Source organism: Chaetodon auriga, chromosome 22 (assembly GCF_051107435.1).
Source record: "Chaetodon auriga isolate fChaAug3 chromosome 22, fChaAug3.hap1, whole genome shotgun sequence".
In the NCBI taxonomy this organism is placed as follows: domain Eukaryota; kingdom Metazoa; phylum Chordata; class Actinopteri; order Chaetodontiformes; family Chaetodontidae; genus Chaetodon; species Chaetodon auriga.
This window is the reverse complement of record NC_135095.1, coordinates 3,742,553-3,756,377: the sequence shown is the minus strand read 5'-3', so window position 1 is coordinate 3,756,377 and position 13,825 is coordinate 3,742,553. Positions and strand designations below refer to the sequence as shown.

Here is a 13,825-nt window from a genome sequence, read left to right as displayed (position 1 = left end):
CTCTTGATTGGTTGGAGGAAAAACCTGCAGCCACACGGCCCTTTGTGGAATAGTTTGGAGATGCCTGATCTACAGCATCCAGAATGATCACCTCTCTGAAACAGACAAAACTGACTCACTTCTTTAAATCAGGAGCCAGTGGAGGTGACAGACATCCCACCTGTCTGCCCAAACTAAAATCATTCCCTACTATGAAAAACAGTGATTGATAAAGGAGGATATTTCACAACTGAAGCCCTAAGCGCACAGCAGGTCAACAGCCATCGACTGGCCATCATTTGTTTAATAAGAGTTGATGTAGATGCCTAAAGCTCAGCATTTGCAGCTCCCTTTCGGTCAGTACTGTGCGCTAACAACTGACTGCTACATTGTACTGTATTATGCATAAGTCTATCAGAGATTAAAGTAAAAATCTGTGGGAATCTCAAGTCTGCTGTGCAATGTGTACATGCTCAAATCAGGCTCAGTGTAACTGTGTGGATGAAACATTTGCATACAATAAAGCTTGTTTTATTAATAAGGTTATTTTATATATTATATAATAGGACAGATCTGGTTTGCCTCTCCTGGGTTTAGTTCTTAAGCCTGGCTGCACAGCTGAACAGACAAAAAAAAAAAAGGTTGTTATCGACACAAACCAAAACCTGACCAACAAATGCAATCAGTGGATGAAGATGTCATTAAGTTTAATCATTTGATTGTCGTGCACCACAGCAATAAGCACAAAAAGTCCAAAAAGATCAAAAAATTACAGCAGAATAACACAAGCTTAGAATGTCAGAAGATGAGCTTCTGTAAACAAGTCTGATTTCTAATTCCTGCAGACTAACCACAAATGCTTTTACATAGACGTGTTGATCCCATGCTGGGACGTGTGCAGGCGTTGCTCTTTTCACTTATGCGTTATCCTTGCATGTGATGTATTATTTTGTCCATAATCATATTAATGCTGTTACAGAAATGTAACACCAAACATTCAGCACCGAACATTCGTTGCAACCGCAGTGTAACTATTATTTTGTTGTGACTGTATAGTTTCGGCTCTCTTGTCAGTTTCATTTTCATTTCAGCTTCATTGTATTTCATCATTACTTTGGGGGACGCTGGTGCTTATCAAGCTTCTTCATTTTCTCTTCATTTCCTCAAGCCAGAAGCATTTTCTCACGTCACAAGAGAACTGTGTTTGTTGTGAACCGCAGTGAGCATTCATGTTGCAGCAGGAGACTCTAACAAGAACGTTGACAAGCGTTGACACGAAATCCGCTGGAAAAACAATTTAAACCAAGTTTCTTATAAACAAATCTGGCTAGCCTAAAGCCTTCTTGAGAAAGAGAGGTAAGATGTGTGTTGTGTCCTATGATGCATTATTTGATGATCTCAATGAAACAAGCATGGAATGTCAAGATCATAAACAATTTCCCTTTGATAATGAGGAGGCTAAAAATCCTATTTATACGTGTTCTCTTGGCCTTCTGTACTATACTGTCTACATCTTCTCAGAGAGCAGAGAACGCTCATCTCCTCTAAATCCCTTTGTCTCTCTCCTTTCACCTCCTTTCTTCAGCCCTCTTTAGATGCAGCCTCCAGAGATGGACAGACACAAAAAGAGTAAAGCCTCCTCCTCTAAATCCCTTTGTTTTAAAACCCAGAATGACTTATCCAGCCCCCCCCCCCCGACACACACACACACACACACACGGACACACACTCATCTTAAACCCACACCCGCAGCGTATGGCTGTGCTCTGGTCTGATGGTTTTACAGCATAGGAACACTCAGACAGCTGCTTTCGCTTCTTTGCTGTGGGTGAAAGGTGCGACGTTTCTTTCAAGTCTGTGCCAGTCTTTGCCGCTCTGTTCCTGCATAATCTGGCCCAGGGTGCCAATTCCAAGGAGGGTGAAGAGGGGGGGGAGACGCGTGAGAAAACACACACACACACTCACACATTGTGGGGTAAGCAGGATATCTGCAGCTGGTGAAACAATCCAGGCAGGTATTATCTAGCGGCGCAGACACACGCAGACTTTCCTCTCATCACTGAATACATTCATTTTCAAGCACTAAAATTACCACAACCTGATGAATATTCTGACCAGGTTTACTTCCAACCATTTCCAAAGATAAATGTTGGTTGTCCAACCAGAAGTGATGACTTTGTCTTCATCATTTCCATTTGTAGAAAATCCAATCATGTGACAAACAGAGTCCTCGCTGCCAAAAGACTGAGTCTCTCCATTAACCCTTCTGTCCTCATGATCCTGAGCTCTGGGCAGTGACTGAAAGAGTGAGACCATCGATGCAAGCAGCCATTGTGTGTTCGGACCAAAGGAACAATCTGAGGGAGGTCCAAGCAACATGTGAGCAGGCTGCCTTCTGGAAGCCTCCAGCTGCCTGTGGATATTCTGGGCATGTCTGAATGGAAGGCGAGCAGGATCGAACCAGAACACTTTGGAGGGATTCCATCTGCCTTTGCATCACTGTGGAATCCTTCAGGAGGAGCTGGTTGTGAGAAGGATGTGTGGACGGCTTTGCTTAGCCTCAGGAGGACGTTCTGATTAAGGACGTTTCTTGCTCATGTCCTCCAGCAGAAATGACAAAACAGGTCATTTACTAAAGTAAATACCTGTTAGAATTTTCTGACCTGGAGCCCCATTCAGCAGGACAACATTGTCAGTGCTTTCACATCCTTTAACAGTGACAGCTGAACAGGAAATCTCAATGCAGTCATCCTCAGCTGATGAAACTACCCAGTGAAACTGATGGGACCCAGGTGCTGTCATTCTTATGTGGGGTGTGTGTTTAAGAAAAGGGTGCATGGCAGTCTGTTGTGTAGATTTCAAGTGAGTGAGCAGTAATAGTGTGAGTTGCACAGCCACCACCGTTCCTTAGAATGTTTTGTGGCCCTATAACATCACACTAATTCCACCTTTGCTCCATACAGTTACTGCATATCTGTTTTCTTATGAGGACAGTCTTTCTGCTGAACCACTCATCCTCAAGGAAAACAAACAACGGGAGGAAACCGGCTATGTTGTTGGAGTATTTGTTGATTTGCCAGCTATGTTTTTCTTTTTTTAAATTGTAGTCTCAGTCTTCTTTTGTCGAGGGTTGGGTTTGTTTAATCTTTAACCTTCAATCTTCCATAATTTAAATCTAACACTTAAAAATACATCAAATACAGATCATCAAAGCCTTCGACTTTGGTGGATTTTCCTCGACTCTCTAACCTTGTGAGGTCATTTGATCCTCTAAAACACATGCATGCACACACACACGCATGCACGCACACACACACACACGATAACACTCCATTGGTGCTCATGTTAGCTTTGAGTCATCTGTCCCTGATTCAAACCACTGCAGGACCGTGCGCAAATGTGCACATCCTTTTCACTCTGATCTCTGAATCAGCATGTAACTATGAGCCAGGGTCTGGCTTGCTAATAATGGTGTCTACATGCCTCTTTGAGCCAGTCTGTGATTACTGGTAGGAAGAAAAAAAACATTTCCATGAGGAGCGACGATTATTACTGTGTAAGGAAACTGGTTTCCTTCCCTGTATTTAGACGGTATCTGACCATGTGTGTGGCCACATCAGCTTATTCCCTCTGGAGCTTTATTTCATTTGGCAAATCAACTCATTCTGATTTTAATTCTGATTAATGAAACCAGTGTAAGTCCCAAGGACACAGAGTCCAGGTTTACTGTAATGTAGTGAAAACACACTGTAAGTAAAAATAGCACAGAGGAGCACAAAGACATTAGCTCCCTGCCTGCTGTACCTTCAAGCCCTGGCAAGTGGGAAGTTCAGCCTTGAATTGAACTGAAGAAAAGAAGGGTATCAGAGGGTAGTCAGGTGGAGATATGTATAGGTATAGGTAATTTCACTATTTTCCACCTAAACCTCATCATCAAGTGCGACTGTTCCATGATGTTGTGTTTATTGCTGCTCTTACTGTTATTACTTTGAACGTAGAACTGGACATTGCATATCATTATTGCTACCATGACCACGAAGCCTTTGCATGTTGAAAAATGATGTTAAGAGGGAGAGAGCTGGGAGCTCCATCCAATTATCATGGGGACCCAGCCAGTGTGAGTCAACATGTTGGTAAGTTTAGTTTTCTTGTGTTTTGTCTATTGACTGTGTAATATCAGCAGTGTGCTACATATCGTTAGCCAACGCTAGCCTGCCAAAGTTACACAATGATTCAAGTCAAATGCTGACAGGACATTTTATGTGGTTTCAGAGTATTGATGAACAATGATGGGGCAAACGTTGCTCAGAACAGTTTGTCGGGTAGCTAAGCTGCTGAGGAGGTTTGTGTGTTTGATGAGCAGAGTCGAAGCTGCAGGTGAGTGGTGGAGTGGTTGGAGCTTGGTGCATACTATATGAAGGCAGAGTTATATCTGAACCAACGTGTGACATGAAGTGATTTCTTTCTTGGAGAAACTTCTAAACATATAACTTTGATGGCCAGAGATGATATTTGATCACATAAGTTATCCAGACACAGGTTGCACAATTAGAGGTGTAAATGAAGTCAAAGAGAATGAAATTAGCTCTTTATGCTAATTAAGCTTATTTGTGTGTTGTATGTTCTGACGCAGCATACGTCAAATCACAATAAACACATTTTCTGGCAAAAGCTGAAAAAACAACAGGTTATCTATCAGGTCAGGTCTTTGGCTGGAGCACAGGATGCCAGTTTCTGTACAGACATGATGGTACCAAAAATGGCAACCTATGATGTCAAGGCTTTGGGAAGCGGCACAAAGTCACTGCACCTGGCTTATGTTTGATCAATGCCAAAAGCATGTGTTGTTGTTTCAACATTTTGCTTATCTATTTCATGTTGTCACCATGTTGAAAGTGTGCCAACCAACAGCCCATTAGCCCAAATATCCTGTGTACCCCTTTCATGTCCTTGTCAAAATATGGCAGAATGTCCTGATTCTGAAGGTCTGTAATTCTTACTGCTTCTGACAAGGACAGAGCTACGGGAACACACGTACACAAACACACACACACACACACGCACACACACAGCAACAGCTCTGTCTTGACCACTGACCCCAAGCACCCTGCTAAAGTTTACTCTAGCTGCAGTAACACCCGCCTGTGCACACAGAAATATATCAATGGGTCTTCACATGAGTGAGAACGTGTGGAAAAATCCGCCACGGGAAAAGTAACCTACGGTGAGTCCACGTGTGCCAGGTCTATTCTTAGCTGTCCAGAAAACCACTTAAAGCCCCCCTGTATACATTTAAGAGGTGCATGATGATAAATGACCAATAGAGGTGAATAGAGAGAATGTGAGAAAGGGGGAAAAGTGAATTTGAGGCAGCGAAGGACAGAAGAGGCAGAGTGGAGGGATTAAAGAACAGGTGGGGGTGTGAGGAGACAGGTCAGGGTTAGTTGCAGAAGAAAGAGGCAGCAGACAGTGTGATAGATAGTGAGGAGTACAATGAAGGGAGAAGAGAAGAGGAGCAGAGACTCTCAATCCTTCATTGTGATAGCATCACCTCCAGCTATGTCCTCCTGTCTTGCTTTTCCCTTCAGCCACAGCACCACACTGCTGATAGGCTGTCCTCAAACACAACAAACACCCCTGATGAAAGTACTGTTTTTCAGCCTCTGCAAAATATATACACTGGCTTCCCTCCACAATGCTCCAAAATGTTCATTTAGGGAAGACCTGGTTTTGCATGATGTAGCCTATAAACTGCACTTTGTGTACACTTTTCATCCTTGCCAACCCTTTTTAGTGCATTAAGTTGTGGAATTGATTTCCTACCTTCAAGGCACCCATTGGTTTCAGTTCACTTGCTTGAGATTGGTAATCCATCACAATGAACATTAAGTCGCCTTGCTTTTTGTCAGAATTACATTATCATTGCAAGCAGGCACTGTCTTGAAGACTCTCCTCATTGATGCATTCAAGGACACTTGGAGGTCTCCGCCAAATTTTTACAGTTTATTACAAGTTAGGCTTTATTTCCTTGCTCGAAAGCTTGAAAGCTCATAGTTTGACCTTTTCGTAGCTCTGTTGGCTGTGATAGCTCTGGAGCATTGTGGCAACAGGGTGCATCTCAGGCTAGAGATAAAGACCAAAGACCATACAGTCAAATTTTGTAAGGGAAAATGCAGGCGAGTGGTCGAGTCACAAGTCAAACTGTCCACTGCAAAGAGATTACAGGCTGAATTAATTCTTAAACGATGCTCACACATAGATTATTATTAGATATATTACAGGTGTGCTTACTGTTGGTTTTTGCATGCAAATTTTGGATTGTTTTTGTTCTTTGGTGTGTCCACAGCTGTAAGTGTGGCTATTAGCAATGCATGCCAATACTGCGCCTCCACCTCCCTGCACTGAGAATCAATAGGCTAAAACCACACTCAGACTGCACCAGTTGTCACTGGGATCGTCTCATTTTTCTAGAAAGCAAAAAGCTTATGTCATTGGAAAAACTTGAAAGAAAGCTGTAAGGACAAAGAAATTCTGCACTTACGCAGGGGCTTTGAGGTTAGCAGTGACTCAGGAAGCATTATCTTCTTCACAACATTTGCTCTTTGTCTTCCAAATTTGATTTCCTTACAATAAAGCTTATGAATGCAATACTTCTTGGCAGACACATCGAAACTAATTTGGCCGCCAAAAAGCTTTCTTCTTCCTTAAAACTAATGACTGTCTGCAAGGTAGGAAATAATCCTAAAATGTTTTGTATGATTTGGAGGATTTGGTGGATAAAACACACAACATTTGTTGTTAAAAGGCTTCATTGTGTGAAACCACCAAAGCAGTTCTTTAAAATATTTACAACTTTTTAAGAGCTTTGGTCAAATACAATGAATCTCTAATGTTGATGACACCTTTCCTCACATTTTGACTTGTTAAAGTGTGAGTATGGATGAATTTTTACTTTAAAATCTTGCCTGGTGTAGCTTTAATAATAGGCTAACCATTAACACTGGATGTCATGCTAGCTCAGCAAGCTAAGACCTTTGTCACCATCTCCATCTCATTCTGCCGTCCTCCCTCTGTCTCCCCTCACTGTAAACTGCCCGATAAAGCAGAAAAGCCATTAAAACCGCAACCCATAATATGCTTTAATTTCATGCCAGCAATCATGTAGTTATAGCAGGTGTCATATTCTGAGACAGCTGCCATCTCGTTTAGCTCTTTATATCTAAATTGTGAAATGCTAAATGAAGTGAGGCTTCACGGGCCGGAACAGACACTGACAGAGTAATAATAGTCCTGCTATTCATGGAGACAAGTGAAGAATACTACCTGCTGATGCTAAACACTTTATTTTAGTAGATTGTTCTCTCTGCTCTGTCCTTGAGAGAGGCAATTCGTTAGACTTAGCAAAACCTCGTCCTTTTTCGACCCCTGTTGTCTCTTCTCATTCCTGAACTGACTGAAGATGGCTTTGTCGCCTCGGGCCTGTAAAGTTCCCTGACGGCCGGACAGAAGATGGACGGTCATTATGCTAATGCTGTCCCCTGGAGTTTTCATGGGGCATTCAGTGTGGAAGATAGCTGTCACTTCCAGGTTGACATTCAGGCACTGACGCACTCGTCACGGTCACTAGAGCCTCAGCAACAATCCATTTTTAGGAATAGGGATGTTGAAAAAACTTGGAAATCTAAAAACAGACTTACAAACACAAGGGCATGGACAAAAAATGCTAAACCAAAGCCAGCTAGGGTTAGCGCCTCAGAGGGCCTTGTTGGGTCAAACATCTGCCTGCTGGGTGAGGAGGAGGCTACAAGTAGGAACAGATAAGGGGCAAGAGAGATAGATAGAGATACATGAAGAGAAAGAAGTTAGCCTCATACCTGTGTGGGGTTGTAGAGCTCCTGCAGGGCGTTGCGGGACCCTTTCCTACAGCAGCCATCCACCACGAACGGATTCCTCCGCATGACTGCAAAACAGAGTAGACACCGCTAAGACCTGAGAGTATTTCACACCAACCCAATCGAAACAGAGTTCAGATACATCCTTTCAGACCTTACTCCCTCTGGAACCTCACGCTCAAGAATTCGGACTTTCACTGGACTTTCATCATTCATTCATCATTAAAGGAAAGCAAAGCTGTTGAGAAGGTGTTGGACATGCATGGGTGATGATTGGACAAAGATAGCAGAGGTGTCCCACCATGTTGCACACTGGTTTTCATCTGTACCATAGTCGATTTCAGTATCTTCAAGCTGGAGAAGAACCCTCATATAGACACACTGTTCACCTGCCAACTCTGTTTGCTGTGTTTTCTGCAACATTTTTGTCGTCTTTCACTAATTGTGGAGAGAAAAGACTGATGATCAGAAGGGTTATGGTCCTGTGATTCATGCAAGAGTGAAATCTAACTACTCTTTGTTTTGCTTTGGTCTCCCTGGACCTCTCCTCAAGGACGCCACTTTGGGAGCCATTGCTTTAAATGGCCAACTGCAGTGAGAAGGAGGCAGAAAGCTACAGGGATAAATAATGAGAGCAGTGACTATATGCCAAGGGCGAAGCCACAGTTCAGCGTTTGTTTGGCTGGATCTCAGCTCTTTACACAACTCGATACAGAGCAGTAGCTGCTGGCAGCGGCTCAGTGGGAGCAGCCAGCGCAACGCTCCGCCCCCACCAACACACTCTCTCCAATTACTCTGGATGGAAAAGTGCTGAAGGACGGCAAAGGATCCACGGGAAAGAAAATGAAGCACTAACGAGAAAGCCAAGGATTTAATGGCAGTTTATTCCACACGTCATCTGCCTCATGTTCATGGATGAACATGTGTTACTGTCATCAGGGCAGCTGATGATGAGAATAACAAATGATGCATATTCACACTGGATACCCTTCTGAGCAGTGCATCTCCATCTGTAGACCTTACCAGTGCTACATGTTTGCCATTCACATCACAAGAAATTCAGATTTTACAACAATGCGAACAACAAACTGATGCACTGTTGTACTTTTTTCAGTTAGTAACCGGATTCTTTTGACCAGTTCGGAACCAATTACTGCATCACTTGATGAGCAGATGAACAGAAATGACTATTATATTAAATAAATTGTCAAACTGCAAATCTTCTGGTGGTTCCAGCTTCTCAAGTGTGAGGATTTGCTACTTTTCTCTCTTTAATCTAAGTATATAGTGTATATAATGTATGGACTGTTGGGTGAAAAAGACAAAAAGTTTGACGGATCATTTTGAACCTTTTTGTTTTTCCGTTTCGGACTCTGATGCCATGTACTTCTTATTTTCTCTGGGAAATTGGGTTTTAGCTGTGGGAGTGTACTTTCTACAGTTTTAAACATTTTTCACCTTAATTTCAGTGTTTTTCCACCAAGCTTTAGTGTTTCACCCACAGATATGTATTTTTGGCAGCACGGAAGAGGCTTTGAACCAACATTTAGACCTTCATGATGGGTAATAAAACAGTAATGCTCTATTTTACGGACCCATAATTTTGTAATAATTTGGCAGGACTATGTAATTTTACTAATCATTGAGAGCTGAAGTCCAGACATCATCCATTAGCTTCTGTAACTGAATGCAATCTCTTACTGAGCATTTCTTTCATTAATATTTAAAGAGATAATAGAATGTGTTTCTAGAGTTTATATTTATTCCCTATGAGCATCTACTATAACACTCACTATGACAAGTTGAAGCCTTAATGTTACTCATTACAGATAGAAAAAAAAAAACCCTCTCATGATTTAATAATTTACCAGCAGCAACTTCATCACAACTTGGTTTCTTCCATATTCATGATATCCGCCTACTTAAGCCACTTTTTATCCAGAATCAAAACCTTTAACATCATTGAGTCCTCTGTCTGCACCTCTGCTCATCTCATTCTGTCAATCCGGTGTTCAACACATGACGGTCTAGGGTTTATTGGAAGTGATGTGCGTTAAAAGCAGCTAAAAAAAAAAAGGGGAAAAAAATCTAATTATTATCCATATCAAGACATATGAAGTGAACCACAGGGTTAAGTTGGCTAAGGTTATGCTCCAAGGCTTGTAATACAAATGTCAGTGAGATCTGAAGCATTTCTTAGGCTTCATCTGCAAAATGTCACTGAAAGAAATTCAAAACAAGAATAAAAAGATGCAAAACTGTTTTGTGTATCTTTCAGGCTGGGTGTCTTGCTCATATGTAGAAGGCGTGGGGGCCTTTCACTCTACCAGTGCCCGCAGGAGCCCATTGACTCATAATCTGCAGCTGATTATACACATTTTGACTCACGGACATAGTTCTGTATATATGTTTATCTCTCTTTACAGTGTGCAGGGGGAGCAGTACAGGATGCAAATTTGCACATCTGCTGTGTAAAGCTGATAATGTCAGAATCCACAGTTGCTCCTCTCCACACCTGCTCACGCGCTGAACTGTAAATTTACAAATCTGTTGACTACAAACATGTAAATCTGTCTCTGCTTTCTAGCCAGAATACACTCGATATCAGCGTAATGATGATGTTGTCTGTGACTGTCAGTATTTTCATCTTTTCTATTCTGTTTTCTTTGCTGCCGCAGTGGCCAAATATTCCTTCAAACATCAATAAGGGCTCGTCTGCTCTTCCTCTCATCTCTCCTCTCATGTCAGAGGAACATCAAAGCAACGAAGAGGATTCACATTTCACAGCAGGCTGCTGATTTTTTAAAATCCTGGTTAAAAATTGAAGAATGGAGCGTGCTGAGGTTGTGCTTACCACAGATACACCCAGTTTCCCTGTATATGTGAACCGTAATCCCTCTATTGGCTCAAATCAGATCCATTGACGGAGCCCTGGGGAGCGAGCTGAGGGCTTGTTAGTGTAACGAGCCCCAACAGACAGCCATGACCTTCAAACACAGAGGGGAGGATAGAGAGAGGCGAGGGATGCCTTTACACACACACACACAGACGCCTGTACGTGCATGATTAATCATGCACACGCACACAAACACACACAGTGTGATTAATAACTTTATTGCTACAGCTGGTCCTTAACAATGCAGTTCAACACTGTGTCCCACTGTGGATGATACAAACAGGCAATTACTGCTTTCTCGGAAGACGAGAGCTGTTGGTGAAATAATGAAATCATGGAATATTTGCTTCTCGGGCCCGCTCACACAGAGAAGCACAAACACAGCGCCTGTACGCACACACTTCCACTCCCAGCAGGCTGAATCAGCAGAGCAGTGGTGATTACTGATTGCTGTGGACACGGGCTTGAGGTGGAGCTCAAGGTAATGGAGATTCAGTCCTGGTGTGAGTGTGTGTGAGATTGCGCCGCACGGCAATGATGGGTCACAGAGCTGTGGTAATATTTATGCGCCGGCACCAGTGAGCCTGCTGCTAATGACGACGGATGCCAAAATAAATCAGGGTGAAAGCTTGTCCGCGCTGAGTGTGAACATCAGCAGATCCTATACTTCCAGTCATTTGTCCTTCCCATAAGGGATGGCCGAATTAGGTTCAGTGCAGTGAAAAAGGAGGCTTTACAATAGACTGAACCAGGTTGTAGCGACCTTTATGGTGGCGCCTCTTACCTATAAAACTACAAAAACAATATAATGCATGTAAATTCTTTTATGTTTTACCACTATGCAATGTCTTGGAGACAAGACCTTGAAAGACTGCCTACATGCTGATAATGGGGTTACTGAAATAACATTGCAAGCAAATTAAAATTTCAAATCTCAGTTTAATAGACCACTTTTAAAGTTTCATGTGGTTCAGAATTGTATTTTTTCATCGGATTACAACGCAAGGAATTGAGGATTATAAGTTTGTTGATTTACAATCGCAAGCGAGTTACGCCGAGGATTCATTACTCCACAGCACTTTCACACCCACACGGTGGAGGCTGAACTAAACAGCTACGCTACTGTTGTTTTTTTTACAGCTGTGGTGGCGGCGGCCCACATAAATCAGCCAGTGGATTACTCCATAAGATCAACATGTTAACAATGTATCAATCAAACATTATGCTCTGTAGTTAAAGAAATAATTGAGCCATTTTTAATAAGGCATCCTAATAAGGCAAACTGATAGCAGTGAGACAACAGGAAATGAAGGGGGAGAGAGAGATGGGGAATGACAACAAAGTGTCATGCTGGAGGAGGATGAACACCATTACTTGTTCTCATTTATGGCTTATAAGTGACCTGCACAGCACTGACAAATTATTTATGATCTATTAATAAAGCTGTTAATTAAAATCAAATCTGGTTAAATGCCATAGAAATCATGTAAATTCCAGCTATGGCTGTGCTGCTACACATTGGAAACCGTGCATTTACATTGAGTTGTTGTAATGGAGTGCAGTCATTTCACACTGCTATACCAACAATAGACTAATAACATACTGTATATCTTCATGCTGTCAATATGCTGGATGCTACAATGGCAGTATGAGATACATTTCAAGAACGATCTGGTACATTTTAACTGTGCGCTATGCTTGTGCTCAAAATCACATGACTGAAGAGTATTGTGTTTGCTGTCCAATGAAGTCAAATAATAAATCAACATCTCGGCAGCTTTAAAACCAGAAAACAGTAACATTCATTTGAGAACGTGTCACAGAATGTGTTGGAAAGACAGATTGCCATGTTTATTGAGACAACACATTATGAAGCATTTCTGAGCTAACGTCACATCGCTGCAGGTGCTCCACAGTAAATGCCCTTTAGCGACGCCTCCTTGCTTCTTCTTCCCGTGACTGAAATGCTTTTATTGTGAAGGAGCGCTGGAAGCATACAATTTCGCCAGGAATTCGATTCATGAATCTCGCCTCTCAGACTACTTTCAGCCGTTCATTCAATTTACCATGGAGGTGACCCTCTGTGTGTCATTCAGCCCAGATCCAAAGCGACCACCTCAGTCGCCCTCCTGTGAAGGTCAAAGTTCAACAAATTTGACCATTTCAATTGGAAGCGACTGCTTTCTTCAACCTTCTTGATGTTCTCAAGTGAAACCAATGTCTGTCTGGGTTTATGCTGATGAGAAAAGCTCATATTTCCAAAATCCCTTTGTCCTCACATGGTGCATAACCCCTCTCCACACACACACACACACAAACACACACACACACACACACACACACACACACACACACACACACACGTAAGAATAATATAAATTTTTCCACACAGGCATAATCGCTGTGCTCTGGTCTGCTCTGATGCCTCCAGGTACACACACAAACACAAACACACACCATACCCACAGACAGCAAGCCGACACAGGGCTGAACTGTTTAATCTGTCAGTAATCCTGTCTCTGGTCTGTCTGCTGCCTTCTGACTGTTCCATCCCACACACACACACACACACACACACACACACACACACACACACACACACACACACTGAAGGCTCTGGGACCTGTACGATGAAGCTGAAAACCAGCTTACAAAGCTCTGTGTGTAACCAGTGTACACCCACCCAGTCAACGGGAACATAAGGTCACCCATATTCCCCCGCCAACACCTGGCTCATAGGTTGGTGGGAATTGAGCTGTAACCATGGAAACCGCTACCCTTCACCATCCTCTCACCTGCACCAGCTGGCTGGATTCCTCCGAGCTGGAATCAGGTAAGGTCATGGGAAAGCAGAACCTTCTCATTTCCTCAGTGCTGACAGGTACTGACTGTGTGCTACTGCAAAGTACACACATAAACACGCTCATGATGATGTGCTAATAGGCTCAAGTATTACAATATATATGAGGCCAGTGTTGTGGACTCAGACTGTCAGCTTTGAAACTTACTCCTCAGCTCATTCTTGTGAAAACTGACCTTTCTGATACCACAGCCAGCA

General features: G+C 42.6%; 1 protein-coding gene across 2 annotated transcripts in view; it reads right to left on the bottom strand.

The window, feature by feature from the left end:
• Positions 1-13,825, bottom strand: part of chst11 (carbohydrate (chondroitin 4) sulfotransferase 11) — an 88,460-nt gene that overhangs the window by 23,400 nt on the left and 51,235 nt on the right. For both annotated transcript variants that reach the window (XM_076722576.1, XM_076722577.1), the window contains exon 2: positions 7,854-7,939. In XM_076722576.1, coding sequence (XP_076578691.1) covers positions 7,854-7,939 — 86 coding nt within the window. The remainder of the gene's footprint in view (positions 1-7,853; positions 7,940-13,825) is intronic.